The 24,518-nt window shown below is 40.0% G+C and overlaps 2 protein-coding genes across 2 annotated transcripts; both read right to left on the bottom strand.

The window, feature by feature from the left end:
- Window positions 1-19: 19 nt before the first annotated feature.
- Window positions 20-14,843, bottom strand: LOC121330783 (RING finger protein 11). The gene is made up of 3 exons (XM_041277551.1): window positions 14,335-14,843; window positions 5,759-5,928; window positions 20-5,050 (listed from the first exon to the last, which is right to left on the bottom strand). The coding sequence occupies exons 1-3, from the start codon at window positions 14,455-14,457 to the stop codon at window positions 4,879-4,881; spliced, it is 465 nt and encodes a 154-aa protein (XP_041133485.1). The 5' UTR covers window positions 14,458-14,843; the 3' UTR covers window positions 20-4,878.
- A 545-nt stretch (window positions 14,844-15,388) lies between these two features.
- LOC121331209 lies at window positions 15,389-22,535 on the bottom strand. Its single transcript, XM_041278440.1, has 9 exons — window positions 22,196-22,535; window positions 21,820-21,988; window positions 21,269-21,408; window positions 20,555-20,799; window positions 20,213-20,353; window positions 19,187-19,295; window positions 18,728-18,845; window positions 17,132-17,306; window positions 15,389-16,399 (listed from the first exon to the last, which is right to left on the bottom strand). The coding sequence occupies exons 4-9, from the start codon at window positions 20,676-20,678 to the stop codon at window positions 15,918-15,920; spliced, it is 1,149 nt and encodes a 382-aa protein (XP_041134374.1). The 5' UTR covers window positions 20,679-20,799; window positions 21,269-21,408; window positions 21,820-21,988; window positions 22,196-22,535; the 3' UTR covers window positions 15,389-15,917.
- Between the last annotated feature and the right edge of the window lie 1,983 nt (window positions 22,536-24,518).

The raw sequence follows: 24,518 nt of genomic DNA, 5'->3' as shown, positions 1-24,518 counted from the left end.
CCATTCTGTACAGGACTGGCTTTCTCTTCCTATCTTGGCAGCGAGATGCAGGCCAGCTGTCTGTTTCTACAGCTCCTGTCCTGCAGGGCTTCGTGGGCTGAGCTACTAACATGGTCAGCTCAAGTGGTTTTTCATTTAGCCCAGAGGTGTCCAGTCACAGTCCTGGATTTTAAGGACCAGGTGTGGAAGGGCCAACTTTGGCTACCGTTGATTTAGCCCAACAGGATTTCCCTTCTGTGCCACCTGTCCCAGGCTAACCCTTTCAGATTGGGATCCAGGTCAAGGCCAGTCCTGCTTGGTTCCTTGGATGAAGTTCATGATTGTATTGGTAAGATCCAGTGGCACATGCTGCATACAAGTGTATTTTTAAATTTAGTTTGGATTAAGCATCCAGGTGTGTCCAACATACTTTACACAATACTATCTCTGAATTACAGTTTTATCACTTTTTATTAATTTTTATATGAAGCAATTTGTTCTTCATATTTTAAGACACACGTTTGTGGCAATATGGAATAAATATCAATTTTCCTTTATAAGATGGAACATGGCTGAGATGATCAAATTGCATTATCAAATTGAAGTCGGTATTGAACTGTTCAATATGTATGCCATCCGATAAACAGTGTTGTGACCTGTGCAGATGTCACAATACCAGCACAGGGATGGGGAAGAGCCAATTTATAAAACAATAGCATATTGGAACACCCTGTCATGTATGATTGCTTTCTTGATTTGGACACGCTGCAGAAAGCTGGTGGTACTGCTGGCAAATTCACCATGGATACAGTGCTCAATGCCAGCAGTGTACAGCATGCAGCAGGGATACTACTTGATGCTCTGTGTAGAATGGGCTTGCACCTCCCCTGCAGATTTTGTTTCTTTCATTTTTTTCTTTTGCAGATTTTTGGGGACAGTATGCAAACTGACTTCATAGCAGGAGGGGGAGGGGGAGGGGGAGGGGACTTAAGTAATGATACCCAATTAACTAAAGTTAAAAAAAAAAAAATTAAATCTGGGAACTGCACAAATACACAAGGCTGTTACAAAACATCAGTAGGAACTACATAATGAGTACATGTGTTAAAATGTATCTAATGTGCATAGAAATCAATTAGTTGTATAGCCAGTAAACAGAAGTCCTGGAAATCTGCAGCACCGAGCAATAGGGCCAGAGACTAAGCTTGTTACTCGTGAATTTAATGTGCTGAAAATAAGAGATACAATTACACAAAACAATAATACAACTAAATCTGAAAGCAAAGATTTAAAGTGCAAGGCTTGTGAATGAATCTGCTGCACAATCTAGTCCCAATAAATCAATTATTATTATTATTATTTATTGATTAGACAGACCCTGTGAAAGCTTAATTTCCAACCGAGATTATTTTCAGGAAGTATTAAGTGTGCGTTTTGTGTGGCTGCACTGAGCTCCTGGTACAGCGAGTTTAGAGTTCTCTGGAAGGGTTCAATAGAGAAGTTATTCATACTTCAGATATGGGGGAAAACAATGATTGGCAGCTTTTACAAATTCAAGGGAATGGCGATCTGATCTTTATGCAAGTGTGCAATCTTACTTATTTTCAGTTTCATTTTCTGGCTACACAAGCACTCACAGTAGAAATTAGTCACAATGCAGATGAGGTTATTACCTCTACAAAAACAATCAGAAATGCATAAAATGTAACTATATAAAGCTACTGAGGCAGTAATCTCAGTTGTCCGTTTCTATTCTTGTAAATAAATGAAAATGGGAGCCACGACCCTACCGTGTTATAACCGACTCGGCACTATAACACGGTGCGTTATAAACGGGTGAGCACTGTGTGTGTGTGTGTGTGTGTGTATACACACTACACAACTACACAACTATAGAAATTGTTTGATGGTCTTTTAGAAAATACACGTCAAGAGAAAATGTGTATACAACCATTTTACACACTCACACGTGACCACCAGAAACACTTTGACAATTTTTTTCAGCTTTTGGTTCCTACCTCCACGAGATATGCAAGTTACTGCATTCGGAACTACATCAGAAACAGCACGCGTAATAATTGTTCTTTCTCCATTTGCAGAACGGTTGCATTTATTTCAAATGAAGAGCTATTAATTAAACTATGATCTAGAAGTGATTTTTTTTGTGCTCATTAAATGTGGGCTGTGGTCTCATGCACAATCTCAGCTGGCCTTTTGCGTTTGCTGCTGTGGAATATCCAGCTACAGTGGACAGAAATAGATTGATGGGCAAGAAGGCCCCAGAGCAACCAACACTGCTAACAAATAACCCTGGAGCTGAGGCCTATACAACAGTTTAGGCATTACCTGCCTAATCCATTGAGTGCCATTGTGTGTATTTGAGGACAGGCCACTTGCATTTTTAACTGGCGGCATCTTATTTTAATTAGATCTTTTGCTATATTGTTCTTATACTTACTCTAATTTTGTTAGCTGCACAAGTTAAGTCTTAAATGTAATGTATCAAATTACATGAATACAGCTTGTGTTGTGATTTTTATTTTTAAAGAAAATTGTATTTGGTACTTAATGGGTTAACATGAAATGCATCAGTCACTGGTACACACAACACCAGATTACATCCTTCAAGCAGCATTGCAAAGTTTCCAGTTGACTTTGTATTCTTCCTCGGCCACACATTTACCAAACTAAGGCTGGACGCTAAGGTCACAAGTAAAAATAGGCAATAAAAAAACTAAACATACTCAAGAGAAAAAAAAAAAAAAAAAAAAGCACATTTCCGATAATAAAGGTTGCAATTCATCACTTGCGACCATTTGCTTCTCCGTTGAGAATATAACGTTTGTGTACGTACATATTTACACGCGTCTGAAAGGCCTTAGTAGTCAACCTTTTTAAAATAGCAGGACGGGCCCATGCAGTGCAGCGATCCCTTGCCGGGGTTAAGGTTGCCCTGCTAAAGGTGACAGGGTTAGAATTGCTCAGGATAAGCGTGGCCTGGCTGCTTCCATGTACAGTACTGTACACCTACCCTAACCCAGCCACTGACGAACACAGACAGGACAAGGACCACAACAGTCAGACCTTTTCCATTTGGTCTGGTCGGATTCCCTTAATCAGTCTAGGTGCACCATTATCCTGTTAAGACAAAGTCCGTGAAGCAGAGAAATGACAGAGTGGTTCATGCTGAAGACACTGGTGTTTGAGGACTGATGAATGGAGGAAACAGCCATCATGAACTGGGGCAACAGACAGACAAACACATACAGGCTGACAGACTGACATGGTCTACACATTACGCCTGGCAGTGGAGTCTCACAGCCCTTTGTATAATCCTAAAGCAGTTTAGATTTACATCATGCTGAAACAGAATCTATGAACCCATGTACCCAAACACACACAGTATGTTTTTGAGCGGCACCCACCTGCTCCAACATAGAAATCGTGCCTCAGTTTACTATTTGAAATACCTGTGAACAACTGTACATCTTTCTGTGTGGCCTTTGGTAACTTCTGAAACACCCTGCACACATAAAACATACAAACTGATTGAATGGAAAAGACAAGACTATCAGACACACACACACACACACGTCCGGTAGATTGCATTGCATTCCTGTAGTCAGTGCTGTAACGCGTAAGATTTTTTCTTTTCTTGTATATTATGTGTGGCTCGTGTCATCCTTTGGCATCCTTATCCATGCAATGTTATACCAGTGTGGAGCACTGGCATCGACTGTGCTGGTCTGATGGGAGTCCTGTCCCCTCCAGTCTCTTGGCCCGACTTAGTCTCTGAGTGCAAGGGCACTGATCCAAACTTCAGTCTTAAAAGACCTAAGGCAATGGATTCCATTTTGAGTGGGAAAAAAAGCCCCACAAGAACTGTGCAAAACGAAAGCTTTTAGAGTCTACTTCTTTGTGCCTGTGTTATAAAATGTCAGCTCTGTTTGATAACGCCTTGACCCCTGGTATTGGGAGATGGTGCTCAAGCAAGATATAAAGAAACATGTTTCTTGGACAGGGTGCTATTAACCGTCCAAGCCGAGTGACATTGAGTGGGGTGAATCAATCTGTCTGTCTGTCTGTCTCTCTCTCAGGAAGGAAGGAAGGAAGGTTGTGGAATGCGCCACCAACCCTCAGAACAAAGTTTCTACAGCAGCTTTAGAGCAACCTCGAGAAAGCAGCTCACAGATACACTGGGCTGGCCAGTGTGATGGTCATTGATCTTGCAGGGGTAAAGGCCCTCCAGGTAGAGAAAGTCCAAAGTGCAGACCTCTTTCCAACCTTCAACCAATACCACTGAATAAGAGCAATCGTTTAGTTTGAGCTAAGGGTTTGGAGAGGTATGATAAAATCAGAGGATTAGCACTATTATACTTATAAGAAACGCAATTATACATGTTTGGACATACTGTATTTAGAAATGTAAATCATGCAATTAAATAGGATTTCTACTGTTTATTTGTAATGTTTGTGAATAAACAAACCTGCTTTTCATCAAATTCTACATTTTTTACCAGAAGGGCTTAAACTGATCTATGCAATAAGTGTATTATTAAAGACTCCCGATGCTTAATATTAAAAGGTTTCTACTGTACACTGGTACTGGAAAAAGACCAGAAGGGATCAAGGCATTAATTTTATTTCTATATCTTATTTTTTATTTTTTGCTTTTTTTCTCTTTTTTTTTTATTATTCTCTTGCATTTTGTCTTCTAACATACCATTACAGGAGTCCTTCTCAGCAGGGATCTCTTCTGATTTTGTTTACACACCATCTCCATGGGCACAGTCTTCCTCCTGTTTGGTTCTCTTGATCCCTCGGTGAGTGATCTGAGCAGCACGCCCCTGTGCCCCCCTGCCCTGCGGGGATGGGCTGGGAGGGGAGGGGAGGGGAGGGTCAGTTGGTCTCGTAGGAGGAGAGCAGTGCTGCATCCACAGGCTCCATGCAGGAAGGGCAGGTGAAGGATCTCATCAGCCAGTCGTCTATACAGTCCATGTGGTAGATGTGCATGCAGGGCAGGAACCGGATGGGGTCTCCGTACACAAAGTCCATCATGCAGATCACACACCTGCAGGGGGACACCAGCTAGTTAACCCTGCAGAGCACGGTGTCAATGAAGGATTTCAATCTCATTATAACAATGACTGACAGCCATGCAAAAAAAGGTCAAGGTTACAGGAGGAGACAGTATACAAAGTTAGTCATTTTACCTATTCAGGGGTACAGTGTATGCTGAATAAGTATGCACTGGACAGGTAGCAAGAGTAAACAAGAGGACACAAGCATAAACAAGCTGGCACCTTGAGTCACAGTGATGTCCATGTGATCGCGATTATTTCCCCAGTGCCATGAATTTGCTAGGGGGAATGTCACCCTGAGCATGCAAGCCATTGTGGAAACGACACATGGTTACATGGATAGGATGCCACCCATGGGTAATATGCCAGCCATACAGTCCACTTTCCCATGGTCTGCTGTCAATCCTGCCATGCTGCAATGTAAGCGCCTGTCGTAACAGACTACTTGTGTAATAATAAGACTATACGTGGTGTAAAACACAAACACCACACAGAACGACATCAATTCACCATGTTTTAATTATAGAAAAAGCCGAATCAGATTTTGAAGCAGTTTAGAAGAGAAAGTGCCACACCAACTTGAGTTAGGTGGGTCTTAAGATACATTGTAAATAACAATGCAGATACAACATAAAAGTACTGCTGGACAGCTTTCCCTGCATGCGCCACCTTGGATAGAAATAAACACATGTACTCACTCTCGGATCTTCTTCTCGGAGCCGTCCCTGCCGGCGTCGTACACCCCCTTGGGGAGGTGCTGGATAAGGCCGATCCTCTGTGCGATCCTCACCTGCTCCTCCTCAGTCAGCTGGGTGGCTAGGCGAGTTTGGCTTGGCGTTGGGTGGTACACAGGCACCTGCACCTGCTCCTGCCAGGGGAGGATATACACCCAGTCAGCACTCAACCCAAACACAGTGCTCCTCTTTATAACAGGATACTCCAGAGCAGGGGTGGCCAGTCACATTCCTGGAGGGCCAGGTCTGGTTAAGCTTGGGTTGTTATGTTAGTCACGGTGGGCTTTATTAACAGTGTGTCTCATTACCTTTTACTTATTAAAAATATCGGTCTACTCGTTGCATGTTATGGTCAACACATTATATTATATACAGGGTCATTCAGGCACTGCTCAAATATGGCACAGTGTTAGTATACTTCAATATGTTCAACGACAAAAAAATGTTACCAGCTAATTCAAAAGCCAGCAAATTATGATGATCAGTGTGTGTGTTTTTTTTTTTTTTTTGCCAGAACAAGAAGAGGTATGCAATAAATGTAATCTTCTTTATCATTAATGTTTTATTGCATACCATATATTTTATGGCCTGTATTTTGAAAACCTGGTTGCAGTAAAGTAGATTAATATTTCATCATCACAATCTTGGCACTTCCTTCTGAGGGAAAGAATGTTGCATTTTAAAAGAATGCGACAGAACGGTTTTAAAATGAGGATATGCTGTTTCATCAATGCAGGGTTTAATGATTTAATGGGAATCCAAAAAAGCAATGGAGCTCTGGGGACAAGGAAAAAAGTGTGGCTAAAACAGGGAAGTTTATTATCATCATCAGAGCTGTGCCTGGAGAGTGTGTGTGTGTGTCTGGAGTGAGGGAGTGAGAGAGGGAGTGTGTGTGTGCATGTGTCTGGGAGAGAGAGAGAGAGAGAGTGTGCGTGCATCTGGAGAAGGAGTGAGGAAGTGTGTGTGTACTCATGCGTCTGGAGAGAGTGAGTGAGTGTGTGTGTGTGCATGTGTCTAGAGAGAGAGAGAGAGTGTGTGTGTGTGTGTGCATGCGAGGAAGAGGGGGGGAGTAAGGAGCAAAATTCTTCATGTCTCTTACTTTATATGTGTTATTAATGTGATGTAGAACAGAATGGGAACTTAATAAAGCTTCACAAAATATCATAATTAAAATATTGTGTGTTGCAGTTTTGTTTCAGGATAACCTCTGCCATGGTAAATGGGGTGTTCAAGCTGCATCTTGGTAGTGCTGGGATAAAACATTGCCTGAAATGTATTTGGAACTCTATGACCTACCTACATCCACAGTATACACAGTTAATATGTGACATGTAATAAAAACCTGGAGGCAGCAGGGCTTATACTGTATACTGACACACACACACACACACACACACACACATCAGGTCGATTGTCTTGTGGGAGCCCCCCCTCGTTTCAAGCATTCTAGGGGGCTGTGTTATAAATCCAGGTGGGCACAATTACACAATCAACAAGGTCCACCCGACACAATATGAATCAATAAATACATAAATATTTATTACTTGTCATGACACACGTGCATCAACATGAACAGAATAAGCAAGAGAAAAGCAATAGGCAAGTGTATAACTGTGCCTCAAGACACTCAAAATGTCAAGTCACATTTGAAAAGACTGAATAAACCATTTCAATTTAAGTTTAATGATGAGGAGTTATCAGGTTACACTATAGGTGCTAAGGTGGTGTTCTTTTAAGCGAAGTTCCTGTTCCTTTAGGCGGAGCATTTACAAATCGGAAAAATCAATTTCACCACAAGGGTGTTCTCAGAAGCAAAGCTTTGCTTCTATATGCAGAGACTACTGAGGAGAGAGAGAGAGAGAGAGAGAGAGAGAGAGAGAGAGAGAGAGAGAGAGAGAGAGAGAGAGAGAGAGAGAGAGAGAGAGAGAGAGACACACACACACACACACACGATATGGAAGAGTGTGCTGGGGAGATGTGCTCTTGCATTGTTTTTTTTTGTTTTTTTTGTTTTTTGTCAGCACATGCACACGCACACACACACGCACATGCAGAGCCTATGTGAATGATGCTGTAATTCCCAGATAGCAGATCAGAAATGCTGCTAAGCCCTGGATAAAGATTAGCCTAAGCTAGCTTTTGCCTTGCACAAACAGAATGTTACATCAGCACTTTTCTGACAAAACTCAACATGCCAAAAACCTCCACTAAATTACATGCATTTATTACAGGGCTCAGATTATAGCCCAAGACAGTTTTCAAATTAGACACAAAGAGGCCACTGCAGCCATAAGTCCATTTATTTATGAAAATATATTTAAAAAATGAAATTCTGAGCTGCAGCTTTTGAGACAGCGCGATCAAGGAATGCCAAATGAACCAACAACCTGATAATATGCACTGGATGAGGCTTTATACTCTGAGTAGCCTAATACCTTTACATTGCCTCCTAGTATTTACCCAGCTGTCTGGCAAACCCCATCAACAGAGGTATATAAAGAACTTAAAACTGCAACTTCCAACCGCAGCCCACATAGTTAATAAAACACCCAATGCCACGGTGCAGCTACTCAAACTTTTTACTGTAAAACTGGTTCTGATGACAGCGAGTGTCAATGACACTGGCTAAAACTTCCCCTCACACCTCTTCAAGCAAGAGCACTTCCATCCTCGGCTAAGCACCCTCTGCCTGCCTGTGAGTCAGTCCGGGCCTTTTATCCAAAAAAAAAAAAAAAAAAAAAGCGTTCAACTGTATCAACTTGAATGTTGGGGTCACCCCAGGACAAGGCAGCAGCCACAGATGGTAGAACACAGTTTGCTCTTGCAGTGTTTTCGTTTCAAATGAACGGGTTGATAGTTGGGAGGTTATTCTTCATGTCAATTTCCTAAATGTTTAAGCTTTAGTATTAAACATATTTAAACTTTAAAATGTTTAAATGCTTATCGCCAATCGGAAAGCCATCACTTTTTGCAAATTACAGCATGTAACAGATTCACTGCGTTCATGAAATGGTTATGCTTGACAAACCCTTAGGATAATACATATTTTGCTTTAGTGAATAACAATACTGCTCTGTTCAAATAAATCTTCTTTGTACGTTTGCTTACTGGGTTACTGATTGTTATTAAATCTTCTAGTCAATACCCCAAGTGTTGGCAGTGAAGGGCTACAGTGGTGATTCGCCAATCTCCTTAAGCCTTTCCGTGAATTAACCTTGAGGAATGGTGACAGCGTGGGGACCAATGAGCTCCATGTTGACCCTGTCAGGTAACGTGAACCAGGTCAAAGGTAGACTTCTGAAGAAAAAGGACTTCCTGTAAAAAATAATGCCGAGTCGACCTCAGTGTCGACATTTAGATTAATATATATATATATAAAAAAAAAATTAAATATTAATAAATAAAAATCAGCAGATAGAATTTGGGCAGCCCAATTTCTGCAAACCCACAATCCGAAAATCCTAACAGTCAGCTGTTTGGACTTTATGATAATTTGTTTAGGACAAGATTTGTTTTCAACTCTATCTGGCACCTGAGATTTCTACAAAAATCACTGTTGTTCATGTATTTTTATTTTACCTGCATGCTCCCTTTTACAATAACACAACCCCCCGGCTCTCATGGTGCATGCTTACAGACCTGCCAAAGCTCTCACACGTACTGTACACCGCACTGTATATGAAACCAGGTCTCCAGTCATTAAACAATGAAAGAGCCTCTACAGCCACAGACACTCTGCTTATTGGTCTGCCTATCTAAAGGCTTTTATTTTCACATCACATTATAAATCACACTCCCAAAGCATCAATGCTGCGCCATTTTTTTAAATGGTCTACAAATAACTTATTACTATAGTGTTTTATTATAAACATTATTATAAAACATTTAACTGAAAACATCTTGTTTATGTCTCCCAAAAAGCTTATTTATAGTGTCTTGATGCATTGAATAAACCTGGTGAAATTTGAAATAAACTGAAAAGTAAAATATACAAGATGGCTATAAACAAAATTAAGCCTATGTTTTCATTGAGAAAAGGTATGGTATGATATGATTTTATATTTTATATAACTGTAAACAATGTATATTAGTTCTCAACAGGGGAACTGATGTTTTTAGGTCTGCATTAAAATATGATGGGTGACTGGACACTGCTTAATTAGTCCCAGTTTTCTGCTCTGTTATTGGACTGCTTTGCATGTGAATTGTTCAGCTAAATATTCAAATGGACAGTCAGCATGGCATATCTAAATTCAAATGTGCTGTCAGCTTGGCATATCTAGAGTCAAATGCACAGTCAGCATGACATATCTAGATCTGTTGAGCAGAGAAGCACTGTATACAGTTTTTTGACCTGGTTTTGGTGCCCTGAATTGTGTATTGTTTAATATTGACTGAAAATAATAAAAATAAACCAGGTGCTCAACCACTAGACCCAGCTTCCTCTTGCGTGCACGCATGTGGGAGAGTGAATAGACTCACCAGATTGTAACCACATTGAAATTGATGAAACCAAAAACAGAAAATAAAAACTAAAAATGAAAGCGGATCGTAGACTGGTTGGTTAAAAACACAGATATCTTCTGTATTTAACCCTGCAGGGGTGTGAACACACATTTTCACTTTTGCCCTGGATCCCTGCAAACTCTTCTGCTGTGTCATTGCCTCCCAGCGATGACAGCACTGTGGGACATCACACACTGTGTGCAGGGCATTGCCTGCACCCATGTTATCACCTATCCTGCAGCTTCCTTTTGTAGGATGAACAAAACTCAATCTCAGTGTCTTGTTTTGGCTGGCAGGGAAGACACACTAATTTCCTGGCCTGATAAGAGAACAATAAAAGCGTGAAAGTGTTCTTGCCAGGGGGAATTCTGTCTCGTCCCTTTAAGAGTGACTGTGCATTGGCAGTCTTGAGGGCCTGGTTCCAGACTATGAGCTCACTCACAGTAACCTTAGACTGTACCCTGAAAGAAACCGAACAACTCCGTCTCCTCATCCTCTGTGTGGAGTCTGAGCTCTGATATCCAGCCCCTATCCTGTCCTACCATTCAGATATATTAATGAGAGACAATAGATAGCTTTCCATACAGATGGCAGAGGGATACAGCCAACATAAGGAAAAGTAATAAGTAACATATTGCAAAATAAACCCCGTGCTATCCTTCTCCTAGCTTCTTGACAACAAGACAGAGATGGCAGTGGGGTATTTCAGCGCTTCATTTTATTCTTAAGGTTCTTATTATGGTTCTTATTCATTCCTTTTAGTGCAACATCAAATATTAAAAGTTAGCAAGGGCTTTTACTTAATTTTTTTTTTTTTAAATAATTTGCGCACTGTTATTTTATGGTCTCCAGCCACTGTCAAAAGCAGATAGCCTTTAAGCATATTTTTATATATGTTTTTATATTATGAGCTACAAATATTTTGATAAATGAAATGTCCCCTTGGAGACAGAAGCTGCATGTCTTACAGTTTTGATAGCTAGTTAACCTCCTTCTTGGGCTAATCTGTAGCATAACAAGTAACCAATAAGAGTTCCCATTATTTAAAGGTGTGTACAGGTTTAACATGGAGTGGAGCTTGCATTGGAATGCCCAGTCTGAATTTCGCTTCACCACTGCAACCCACTGATCGATCAGGAGGAATGAAGATGAACAGCTGACCTCCATTCCCAAACCAATTGCCTCTTTTAAACCACGTCACCTAAACAACGGATCGGGCTTGTCTCTGCTTGACAAGTAGGGCTCAATGAGGTGAGCTACCCCTGTTTATTTTCCTCTCTATCCTGTGGGAGCACAAAGTCCAATGCAGTGTTCCCTGTGCAACTCCCAGCCTAGCAACTCTGCATAGCCGGGATTCCAAAGAGCAAGCACCAGATTGCATGACTCGCCCTAGACTATGCAATACCACATTTACCATGTGAGCCAATGAATCGATTTAAGTGATCTAAAGTCTGGCAGATTTCATTACCACCCTTTAACTGTCCATCAAGGTTAATTTATTTATTAACATCAAGTACAATTCATATAACGTCTGTCGTCACCCAGCAAAACATACTAATATTGCTACTTAGGCAAATCTATAAAATCTGCCAACAAAGCATACAGAATGCTAATTGTCCTGTTAAAAAACAAAAAACAAACGCAGGCTATTTTATATGCAGCACACAATATTTGATCATTATTGTCAACTATTTTAAACTGTAGGGAAAAAGTTTAGTGGGAAATGTGCAGAGTAAGTACTGCAGAATGTAATTAGGGCTCCAACCGCTACAGAGGAGTGCAATTTCTATAGACAGACACAAGAAACTGCATCCTTGTGGTCCGCTCAAAACTCTGGCCAGCTCACCATTTTTCTATGGTTGAAATGCATCCAATTTATTAATGCTCATCATGACAAACCCCACACCCCCATGCCACATATACTGTACGTTGTCAAGTGAACCAAGACCTTGATTTATTTGTTAACCAATTTGTATGGCTCAATATCTGTAGCTGCATTACTGTACTCTAATCAAGACCAGCTGCATTACTGTACTCTAACCAAGACCAGCTGCATTACTGTACTCTAATCAAGACCAGCTGCATTACTGTACTCTAACCAAGACCAGCTGCATTACTGTACTCTAATCAAGACCAGCTGCATTACTGTACTCTAACCAAGACCAGCTGCATTACTGTACTCTAATCAAGACCAGCTGCATTACTGTACTCTAATCAAGACCAGCTGCATTACTGTACTCTAATCAAGACTCTAATCAAGACCAGCTGCATTACTGTACTCTAATCAAGACCAGCTGCATTACTGTACTCTAATCAAGACCAGCTGCATTACTGTACTCTAATCAAGACCAGCTGCATTACTGTACTCTAATCAAGACCAGCTGCATTACTGTACTCTAATCAAGACCAGCTGCATTACTGTACTCTAATCAAGACCAGCTGCATTACTGTACTCTAATCAAGACCAGCTGCATTACTGTACTCTAATCAAGACCAGCTGCATTACTGTACTCTAATCAAGACCAGCTGCATTACTGTACTCTAATCAAGACCAGCTGCATTACTGTACTCTAATCAAGACCAGCTGTATTCTTGTACTCTAACCAAGACCAGCTGCATTACTGTACTCTAACCAAGACCAGCTGCATTACTGTACTCTAATCAAGACCAGCTGTATTCATTATTGTACTCTAACCAAGACCAGCTGCATTACTGTACTCTAACCAAGACCAGCTGCATTACTGTACTCTAATCAAGACCAGCTGCATTACTGTACTCTAATCAAGACAGTTACCAGCCAATGTAGAGTTGTTTAGACTATTCTAGAAAACGGCATCACACTCCTTTCATCACAGAACATACCAACGGGTAACTGCCCTAGGCCTTATATACTGCATATTCAATCCCATACAGATCAGCTGTATAATACTGTCCACATCCTGTACTCGCCTTAGGCCTGTGCAGGTATATACTGGTACACTGCACTGTAATATTGTAATAACTTCCAATAATCTTACAGTACAGAAGTAGTAGCTACCTGGTCACGTCCTGTCCAGGTCTTTGTTCTACCAATGTCACTGAATATTAAACTGAGCAGACAAACCCCTGAGCAGGTCCTAAAGCACTTCATCATTTCATTATACCCATTAAACCTGTAATGGAACAGACTTCCCTTCCTCTGGTTCAGTAAATCATCATACATCTTAATACAGTTCAATACGATCTGTCGAGTACGAGTCGATTTATTTAATTAACACTTATTTTCAGTCCCATAAAGTAAAACAAAACAAAGTAAAAGCAAGTACCGTTAGCCTGTCCTCTTGGGAAGACCATTGCTCGCTTCTTTTATTAAAACGACTGTCTGTGGCAACACTGTAATGGTAACCGTTTGTTCCAATACCAGCCTGGACCTCGATGTGTCGCATTCATTACACTTCATAAAAACAAAGCACAAAGTTAGTGGTGGAAATGTGACACCCACTGCATAGTTGTTTGATCCATTCCTGGTTTTACTATGAGTTTATTAAGACACACCTGAGCTTCTTATGTATACACTGTGGCTAATCAAGCTTTGCAGTAAAACCTGGAATGGGCAAAACTGCTATGCATTGGGAGTCTTTCCTCAAATCCAGCCGCCTGGGGTAAACAAGCAGGTCAACATAGTCGCCTACCTACATGAAAGCAGATTTAGTTTGAACTTTGAAGAGCAGAGTGTTTAAAGGGCATGTGCAGTTATCTTTTCATTTTAAATACATCAGGAGTTTCAAAATTACAATGAAACACACATTTGGGAGCTACCTAAAATAATTGCAATAACAAGTGTCAGTTGGTTAGTGGGTACCGTTTGCAAGCGTTTGTTTCAGAAATATTTTGCTTAATCATGAAATGGACTGTAGTATTACCTAGTCACGTACACACTGTCGGGCGTGAGCCTAAGGACAGAATGTTCTTGCAACGTATTACAGTTACAAAATAAATAAATACCTAATTACAAATAAAAACTGATAATAGATGTTGCATTGCCAGTATCTTACCTGATATGGCGGCGGTGGCTCTTGGTCTGGGTCCGTCCCGTCACCATAGCTAGCTCTGTCAGACTGGGATTCGTGCAGTAAGGAAATATCGTCCGAGGTCGGAGATTTCAGACAATTGCCCATCTCCTCTTCGGCCCCTCTTGTATTTCTCTCTCTCTCTCTCTCTATATTTAGACAAACCACTTTATCTTTTCTTCGCCGCGAAACAAAACTAATTGGCTCCCTTAAGCATTGCAGTGGACCCGAGACCCATGGACTGCTACTCGCGACTCAACACAAACCATTCTCGGCACAAAGGGATCGGCGAATCAGGCAGCCTCGCTCAGCGTACACATTGGGTATTTACACATTTACAGCCCCGAGCACGTTGCACGGCCCTTTCTTAAACACGCCAGCTCTGATTTTAAGCAATTTCTTCAGTCTTTAGCGTTGATTTTGGTGTTTAATAAGACATGTTTTCTTTTTCTGCACGTACACAATCGCTTCACAGCTGGTGCAGAGTTGAGCAAAACGTCATCGCCTGTGAGTGTTGTACGTCACCAAGGAGGTTACAAACTTTTTTTTTTTTTGTTATATCACCTCCAATTTCGAAATTCAAACTTCAAACTAGATCACTACCCACTGTGAAAACATTACGTCTACAATTCTAAATAATTAGTGTGAAGGCATTTACGGAAGTTGGCAATTCACAGACCCATTTTGGTATGAAGGTACTGTACTATTCTGTAGCATGTAGAGCAGTATAGGACAATAATCTAGTGTTTTAGGACGCTACTGCACTACTGTTCATATGGGTGCACTGTATGCAATGGTTTAAATCGTGCAACAAGGGTACATATTGATATTTTTTATAATAGATGTAGTTTAGGTAAGAAAACCAAAGTGTTTTTTTTTTTTTTTTTTAAGGTAACATTTATTATTGGTATTTGAATTAAAAGAAAAAATATTTTGTATTTGTATTGTGTTATTGAATATTTTGAAACATAACACAATAACAACAACAACAACAACAACAGATGTTATAAACATCATTTGATGTCTATTAAAATAAAAAGGTCCAAGCAAAAAAAGGACTTTTGCAGGTGAAACAACCAGGTCTAATTTTAAGTTTGCCTTTTTTAATTAAAGTGGTGATGGGTTTTTAATTATCCATATCCAGATACTACCAGATATGGATCTGGACCCAAATGGCTGTCAGAAGAAAGATACAGACTTAAGTTTATTACCTTTATTTCTCTCTTTCTTAATAGCTAATAAAAGCAAATGCACTATCTTATAAAACATCAGGGTCATGGTAATAGCAATTTTTTTTCGGATTCCTCATCACTCTCGTCCCACATGCAGAGTGCAATGTGCCGTCCTGAATCTAAGACAGGCCAGTTAATAACAGGGCTATTGGGTGAGGAATGAGCAGACCCACACTGTGAGGTGGTGCTGTCTGACCCACACTGTGAGGCGGTGCTGTCTGACCCACACTGTGAGGCGGTGCTGTCTGACCCACACTGTGAGGTGCTGTCTGACCCAGACTGTGAGGAGGTGCTCTCTGACCCACATTGTGAGGTGGTGCTGTCTGACCCACACTGTCAGTTGGTGCTGTCTGACCCACACTGTGAGTTGGTGCTGTCTGACCCACACTGTGAGGAGGTGCTGTCTGATCTTTTTGCAGTTGCAATGAAGCTCTGCATGTTTGGTGAATTGGCCCTGCAGCTCTTTGCTCCTGGTGGACTGACCGTGCTGGGTCCTGCTCGAGAGACTGGGTCTGAGGTTTTGATGGCTTCAAAGTAGATGTGCATCATGTTCATCAGCCTCTCAAAGGTCAGAGGACTGGATGATGAACTCAGATGTGGGCTGTGGTCTTCAACCTCCCTCTCACTGTGTATTTCCCAAAAATCATTGGAAGTTTTTGCAGAATAGCTGCTGGCTTTGATTGCCCTATAGGCAGGAATTGTTCTTTCAGTAGTTCCCACGTCACTTGAACTCCAGTTATCTTCAGAGGGCTGTTGTGGCATTACCTTTCTGACTGTTGACGTCCCACGAAAACCAGATGGCCTGTAAGTTTGCATACCTATAAAAAACAAACACAGTACAGTAACAGTTATTCCTCTGTCAAGAGTCATGCACACGTTACAGAATGTGTAACCCTTCGTCAAACATTACTTCAAAACACCCAATCAGAATTCTAAGGAAAAACTTTAAGAAGTGTTTCGGTTTCTTCAGTTCACACTACCACACACTACAGTTTTGTCTTCTTGACTTAGTTTTTAAACTACAAAGCACTAATCCCTTTCTACCGCAGTTTGCTCATGAAAGATCAAGACGGCAAGTTGGTTAAAAGGTTTCTTATTAATAATTTTCCTTGTGCTGTATTTCATCTCTCACCAGTTTAACTCTTTCATATTAAACAAAGGGGTCTAGGAAAAGTAATTCAATTAAAGTCATATTTCACTCAACACAAGCGGCCAGTTAACCCAATCTTGGGTATGTTGCATGTAGTATTTCTACATTAACATTATAATTGGGTTGTCTTTTTATAAATCTACATTGACTAAATATCACAGTAAACATGGAATCAAGGATTCTAAAACAAAACTGAAAGTGCTGGCAGTTTTGTGTACTCAACAGTTCCCAACATCTCCATGCACTGATCTCTACGTACAGTTGTTGCAGTAATTACAATTCATATTTCATTTGAGCAAATACATTGTGTTTTTTATCTGAATTTATAATTATTAAATAGTGTACAATTAAATATAACAAGTACAGTGCTAAATTACACAAAAACTAGATAACATGTTACCTGCTTTTTGCCATTGAGAAGCAATTTTTGTGTTTTTGCCTGGCACGGTCTGTTTGGCAGAGCTGGGTGTCGCAGTAGACAGTCTATCACTCTTTTTGACAGAAGAAGTTGCTGATTGTGCATTTGATTTGCTTGCCGGAGCATTACATGATGATCTGCTTTGTTTTGAGTACTCCTAGTTTTCCAAAAAAATAAAAGGAAGAGAAAATTAAGTGACACATTATTTTATGATGGTGACCAAAAGGTCTGTGAGACAGCATGGGGTAGATGTAAATACAGTGCTCCACCTTTAATAGGCAGCCCTTTATACAGTGGAACAGGTTAGAAGGCTGGTAAAGAAAGGCTCGCGTTTGCCCCATAATGCCATTACAGTCGTATTCTCATTTAAGGTGGAACACAAATAGTGGGCCTCTTAACTATGGCTGAACTTTTTCTATATCACGCACACTAAGATTGTACTCTGGAACAAATTTTAATCAGTATTGTTTTTTTTAATTAAGAATTGTGCTGCATGTTGCATGGGTTGACATCTATATAAAAATCCTTAAAAGTGACTTCTCACTTCTCACACGTGATGTATAATTTACACTGAAGACACAAAGGGGGAGGTAGAAAGATCACATTTAAATAACTCATGGTGTAAGACCTATGTCTGATGTCAATACACTCTTCAGCTGATTTACTGCACAGCTGCTAACAAAAAACAAGTACAAACTTTTATTCCTTGTTCCTTCCGAGATAGCTTTACTTTACTCTGTAGCGACACCTACTGGGAGAAAATGTTGGTGCAGCAGCCATTACCCTGCTGTACAAGGTTAACAGCACAGTAAAATAACAGACTGTGCTGTTGTTTAATAGTGTGAATCTCACTCCTGGAGCGAAGAGCATTTCTACTGGGGGGTGGTGGGGGGCTTGTAATTACCTAGAGCTTGCCTTTCCATACCAAATGTTTTAGTGATCTAAAAGTCATGCAACTGTACACAGATAAATAAATAAATAAATAAATAATTGTAAGCAATCTGTTTTTTAAATGTATTTATTTGCAAGTTGCCTAATAAACAAAATTAGAGTTAATTTCAGGGATGTATCATCATTAGCCTTCAAATGAAAAATATGAGTAAACCAAATTACAGGGTGTAATTACACAGAAACCACAACTGAGAAGGGGCCGCGGCAAAGTTTTATATGCTAGCAGCCCCACATGGTGAAACAGTGTCTGAAGGTGGTAAAAACAAAAAGACCATTTTGATGAACTAGACAAATAACATTGTAACTTTTAGAAGCGACCCACACTTACAAGTACGCTCCGCAGGGACTGCTTAAATAAAACTGCATAGCCAGTCACACGCACATTGTCAAACGTATTCTTGTTAATTGATTAAACTGAATTACAACGCAAATATGTTACACTCTACTGTGTGTTTGCAATACAGCGATTTATTATCAGTTCAGTTAATGCACATTTAATGCCGTGTTGACAGTATAATAACGTGTACTCTGCTTCACCACAGGGGACCCTTCGCTGATTCCAGGGCATCACCATGTGCTGAAGAGGGAGCTCTGGCCACAGTGGTGCCCTTGGTAACTGGTTCATACCTGATGCTCACGAAGATGGGACTGGGAAACAGGGTTGAGTGACTGAGATGTGGGGCATTCATCTGAGCAGAACCCAAGAGCAGATCCTTTCTCCATCAAAGAACTGACCAGACGATCTCTAGAGGAGTGAAAATCACTTGTGAAGATATGAACACAATGAATTGGGCTCAAGACACCTTTAAGAAAGCACTGAACTGCTGACCTGCCACTTTAAAGGCCACCTACAGTACCAGCTGTGGAAATGAACCCAATCACAAGGCAATTGAGGACCAGGATGATGTGTTAGATACACAAACACATGCCAAATGGCAGTGCAGGAAGAGGTCTGTGTAATAAATTACTGCATGCTGCTTATTTTTTTTTACTTCTATGTGCAACCTTGCCTGTGCGATTAAAGATTGACCTTGGTCATTAAAGCAGTAATTAGAAAAAAAAAAATATATACAAATATATTCTTACCTTTCTTTGATATACAGACCAAAAATAGCACAGCATGACACAAGGACCAAAATCAATATGAGAACGACCCCCGTAATGATAAGAGCCAGGGCAAAATAGCTGATCACACCTACAGGTATAAAATAACAAATAGATATGCAGTTTTGTGAACCCTCATCCCAGCATAACGCTATATCCATGGAAACCCGAGCAGAACCTTTAGCACACCACTGCATTTCCACCAATGGCAGCTCACTGGATTTGGAACTGATATTGGTGGCTACTGCAATGGAATTATTGTGATCCCACAGGTACAGTATATCAAAATACAAAGTACTGGGGCACCATTCTACAAAACTCATATTCTGAAACTGCCTTGATGCTGCCATCTAGTGAGAGCTGATGGAAGAACAGTGTATGAAGCCTTTGACATGCCCTATTGGACCCTCATGCATAAAACACAAAATAACCATTGTGTACGGGAGGCACTAAAGTGCTAAGTCAATGGTGGTGACAAACAGCACAGCACAGCACAAAATGACAACTTTGTTGAGGGGATCAAGCAATATTCACATAACCTTGCTTGCAAAATAACTGTTTAAATGCTCAGTCACACCACACACTGTTTCCCAAATTATGAAATATATATATATATATATATATATATATATATATATATATATATATATATATATATATATATATATATATACTATATATATATATATATATGGCTCCCTTGAGAAAGATATGTACAACATATTGAAACGTTGGGCAGCTGGCTCTTTGAGCTAAAATATATATATATATATATATATATATATATATATATATATATATATATATATATATATAAAAGCATGTCATTAATAAAAGCGAATTTTCAATAGATTGCCATGAAACCTATCCTTGTGTCATGACCAAGGTTATTCAGGTTTTCAGTGAGCACAGACACTGCCCTATGCTGCCTTACGCTGTGTAGCCTTGCACAGCACTGCAATGAGGTGTCTGGTGTGAATGAGCTTTAATAAAGCTCCAGATATTTACCTCCCACAGATTTCTCACAGAATTCTCCAGCTCTACTTGGAATGCACATGCAAAAAAATCCCAGCGGGCTCACTGGGTCTGGCATGCAAGTTCCACCGTTAAGACAAAGGCTTACCCCACAATTCAGACCACTCCTTACAACTGCAAGGCAAGAGCATAAACAAGTTCCAAATCATATGACATGTTAAGTTACATGTTAAAAAAACAATTATTACAAAATGTTTCAAACAATGAACTGGGTCTCTGCTACAGTCCAATGCTGTCCTCATTTGAGAAGCAGCATTCATCAACAATCCAACGCACATAAATACAGCAACAGTTTTCTGAAAGAGAAACATCTACCTATGGTTGGATTGGTGCTGCTCTCGTCATCTCTTCTACTCCGATATAAAAGGTCCTCCTCCCGCAGCCCTGGTACCGTGATCCCTCTTATTCTGTCTCTAGCAGCAGGCTTTCCTAATATCATTTCGGGGGGGCCAAAACACCTCTGCGTAAGCACTTGCCAATGGATTGGACGTCTGGCTCCACTTCTCTCTGTCGCTTTTGCTTTTTTTCTCCACCAGGCTCCACAAGGTTTGCTGCCATCCCTGCATATTATAGATAGATAGATAGATAGATAGATAGATAGATAGATAGATAGATAGATAGATAGATATAGTTGTATGTTCATTGGGACCATACGTTCACTGTGGTTGGTTGGACGTTATGCAAACACTATGATCTTAGTTTCTTAAAAAGTTTGACCTTGTAATGGAACTTGGTATATATGTATTGAGAATTCTATCAAACGTGTGATGTTTATATCCTGGGAAATTTTATTTTATTTTAAATATCGAATCCTTTAGCCTCTGTTACTACATTCTTTCACAATTGCATGACAAATGATGCAGATGCATCCACAAGCGCCACTAAAGCAATGCTCTTCCTTCCACTCTCCATTCATTTCTATGCAGGAGAAGGCACAACGCAATTACAGCCACTAGGGATATTTTTTAAACTGTATGGGCCACTACACCTTCAAATCTTAATGACACGAGTAAATTAGGAGGGACCTACCAGTGCTGCCAGCTTTATTAGCTTCATGAAGAGATCCAATGTCTACAGTCCTGGTGTGTCCGACTTTGCTGTTAATTCTATGTATAACCACCTCTACATTTATAAAAGGCATCCCAGGCAAAAGACACTGGAATTTATTCCTGTGTATGAAAAACATATTATATTGTACCAGACATATATTAATCGTGACCATTAAAAGCAGTTTAATTTAATAGCAGTAAAAGCAGACATTATATTATTTTACACGTACTGAAAGTTATTACGCTGTGCGAAGGGCATCTTATTATTATTATTATTATTATTATTATTATTATTATTATTATTACCATCATCATGTAGTCATTTACAAGAAGCTTTTATCCATAGTGACTTTTACAGAGCACAACTGCTGCTATAGAGTCACTTACAACAGAAATCGGCTTTACGTCTCTTCCGAAGTGACACAACGTATTAACTTATGATAAGTAACACAAATGAAGATCGTACTTAGGAGCTGCTATTAAACATAACTTCTCACTAACTTCTCTGAAATGGTTATCTTCGGGACTTACTTGCACTGATCCAAGCCTTTAATTTGGTCCGGCCCCGGGTCGTGCTTGATGGCTTTCCAAAGGATTTCAAAGTAGTCATTCACTGTTTTTGTTAGCACAATAGCGAGATGGGTTCCAGCTGTTGAAGGTAGTGCAACGATCTTGAAAATACTGTCTTTATTCAGTATATCTGAAAAAAAAAAACAAAAAAAAAAAACAAGAAACAACCCAATACATGCACGGTACTAAGATGTATTTAGCCATCACAGCCCCTGTCAAAACGTCCATATTGTGCTATACCTGTAAAATGATAAACAAGACACCTGATAAAAATCATCTTAGTATTCATGACGGACCTAAAATGTCCATCTTCTGACTAAATCAAGTGTCTACTTACCTTTAAATTCACAGGTTGGCTTGCCGCCTCCCCCCCCGAACAACGACAATCTTCACTGTAAAAATAACAGCGCAACACAACAAAATTAAAATTATATTTCGACAAAAAAACATACCTTCTTTCTCTTTCAAAATTTACTGTTTAAACCGCCATGGGGTTTTACATGCTGCAGCCTAAAATTTATTATCGACTATTTAATGAAAAAAAAAAAAAAAAAAAAAAAAACCTCTCAAAATCTGTACCCGCCTCACGTATGGCTACAATTTGAGCACTTTTGGCGGCCCATTGTGAAGTCTGACCGACTAGACAACGCAACATAGGTAACAACAGAGAGACTGATTATAGTCTTCTAGGCGTATGCCATTAAACACATTTTGTGAGTGGTTAATGTTGCTAAACGTATTTTCACTTTAAAACGTTTATATCGTGACACTCTATTAATAATACGTATACAATATACAAAACGTATATACAAAACAAAAATATAAACCGCGAGCGGCATTATTTTCAATAACTTTACAGCTATATGTAAGAATGAAGGTTCAAAACTACGCAATGTGGTAATTATTATTTTGACGTCGCTTCAACACGGGAGCAGGGGGCACAAGTTTGAAATCGATGTTGTTACTTGTAAGTAGCATAAACACGCCACAAGGTGGCGCCCAGAATCAAATATGTTTTCTAGACAGAAGTGTAATACTAATAGAATACAAAATAACGCCCCACTATAACGGCAATTCCATTATCATTTTATTATGCTATAACTCATTCTTACAGTTATTCTTAGTACTAATTTACATACGGGATATACATCTTAAATTAAATAGGAATCATACTTAAATGCTTTTAAAAGTACTATTCGATAAACTATCGAGTTGTGTTGCACGGGGAATCACGGCAACACAACTCGAATGTCACAGTCAAGTTTTTTTGCAAATCATCAGTCATATATATATATATATATATATATATATATATATATATATATATATATATATATATATATATTACAAAAAAAAACATTTTTTAAATTTCGTATCATATATATATATGTCCCACTAATCTTTCAGTCAATGGGGTAGTTGCGTGGTATACAAACACATGACACATAACATTAGTAAAGCCTGTCTTAACATTAGTAAAGGAATTGTAAAAAAAAAAAAAAAAAAAAAAAAAAAACTTTATAGTATATCAATTGAATGTGTGCAAGGTGCAATTTGGTACGCTTCACGTTCCCGTTCTGTTCGCCTGAACGCTTTAGGAAGTGCGCTTCCTGTCGGCAGTTCTCTCTATCACTCAGCTACCCGCAGATTGGGACGTACCGGGGAAGGGAACTTCATATTCTGGTCAGCGTGGTTAATGTTTGACTTCAAAGCCGTTAAGTCAAAACCTACAGCTGTGTGTTTGTTTTCAAAAGGGAAACCTTGGGAAGCCGGTAACCAGAGAACCTCAGTAGCAGTTCAGCCGCCATGCTGAAACCATTATCTCTTACCAGAGGGTTTCCTAACAGCCGGTATGCCGCTGTGCCTGCAGTGTGGTGCCTGTGTATTCTCTGCTGTCAATCCCACTGCTAGGGGAGATATTTTGTAAAGCACACACCCACCTGCACACAAGTCTCGGCTCTTTCCACAGCAGGTGCTGTTGACCCCAGTCAGGTTGAAGACAGATTGCACTATATTGAGAGGGGTTCTGCAGTGGCACTCCAGCGGCAGTGCGCTGGTTCTGTACTCAGTGGCAGCTGAAGCCTTGGTGGAATGGCACCTCACGCTCACATTGGTATCTCAACGGTATCTAGTGATAAGCAAGCGTACACACTGGTAATCTACCGCAGTACCATGTTATCATATTAGCAGTACTATATTTTGCCATGCCAGGACCGCCGGTCTTCAACTGAGCTAAACAGCGGCAAATCGAAATTCTGCGACGCCGCTGTTTATATACAGGTGTAACGTTTTACTGATATTTTAAAGACAGCAATACTCAAAGGCACTTCACTGTAGACGTTGATTCTCTTTAAGGGCCTAAACATTGGCGGTATTTCAGTTTTACAGAATTTATTTACATTACCCAACAAAACAATTTCACAAACACCCCCAGTTCCCGAAGCGCTCAGGTAATGGAGCAGCAGTGTGCATTCTTCCTCGCCACTGTAGTGAAAAACCGCCCATGTATCGCTTATTGAACATCACGCCAGAAAGTGTATAGAAGGATACGGATCGCTGCCAAGAATAACCTGGGCGTCTTTCTCAGGTTTTACTCTCTTCGTGCTCATAGGCACACTCATGATTCATCACATGAAACCGCACGCACGTTCCACACATTT

Source organism: Polyodon spathula, chromosome 18 (genome assembly GCF_017654505.1).
Source record: "Polyodon spathula isolate WHYD16114869_AA chromosome 18, ASM1765450v1, whole genome shotgun sequence".
In the NCBI taxonomy this organism is placed as follows: Eukaryota; Metazoa; Chordata; class Actinopteri; order Acipenseriformes; family Polyodontidae; genus Polyodon; species Polyodon spathula.
The sequence above is the reverse complement of the archived record's forward strand: the minus strand, read 5'-3'. Positions and strand labels throughout refer to the sequence as shown.

Bases quoted from the DNA above. Each gene is read 5' to 3' on its own strand.
- LOC121330783 (XM_041277551.1), bottom strand. From the start codon at position 14,457: ATGGGCAATTGTCTGAAATCTCCGACCTCGGACGATATTTCCTTACTG. The intron at 5,929-14,334 runs GTAAGATACTGG...CTCCCCTGGCAG, and splicing joins AGCCACCGCCGCCATATCAG to GAGCAGGTGCAGGTGCCTGT. The intron at 5,051-5,758 runs GTGAGTACATGT...GTCCCCCTGCAG, and splicing joins TCCGAGAAGAAGATCCGAGA to GTGTGTGATCTGCATGATGG.
- LOC121331209 (XM_041278440.1), bottom strand. From the start codon at position 20,678: ATGATATTAGGAAAGCCTGCTGCTAGAGACAGAATAAGAGGGATCACG. The intron at 20,354-20,554 runs GTAGATGTTTCT...CTTGCCTTGCAG, and splicing joins CAGCACCAATCCAACCATAG to TTGTAAGGAGTGGTCTGAAT. The intron at 19,296-20,212 runs GTAAATATCTGG...TTATACCTGTAG, and splicing joins CTGTGAGAAATCTGTGGGAG to GTGTGATCAGCTATTTTGCC.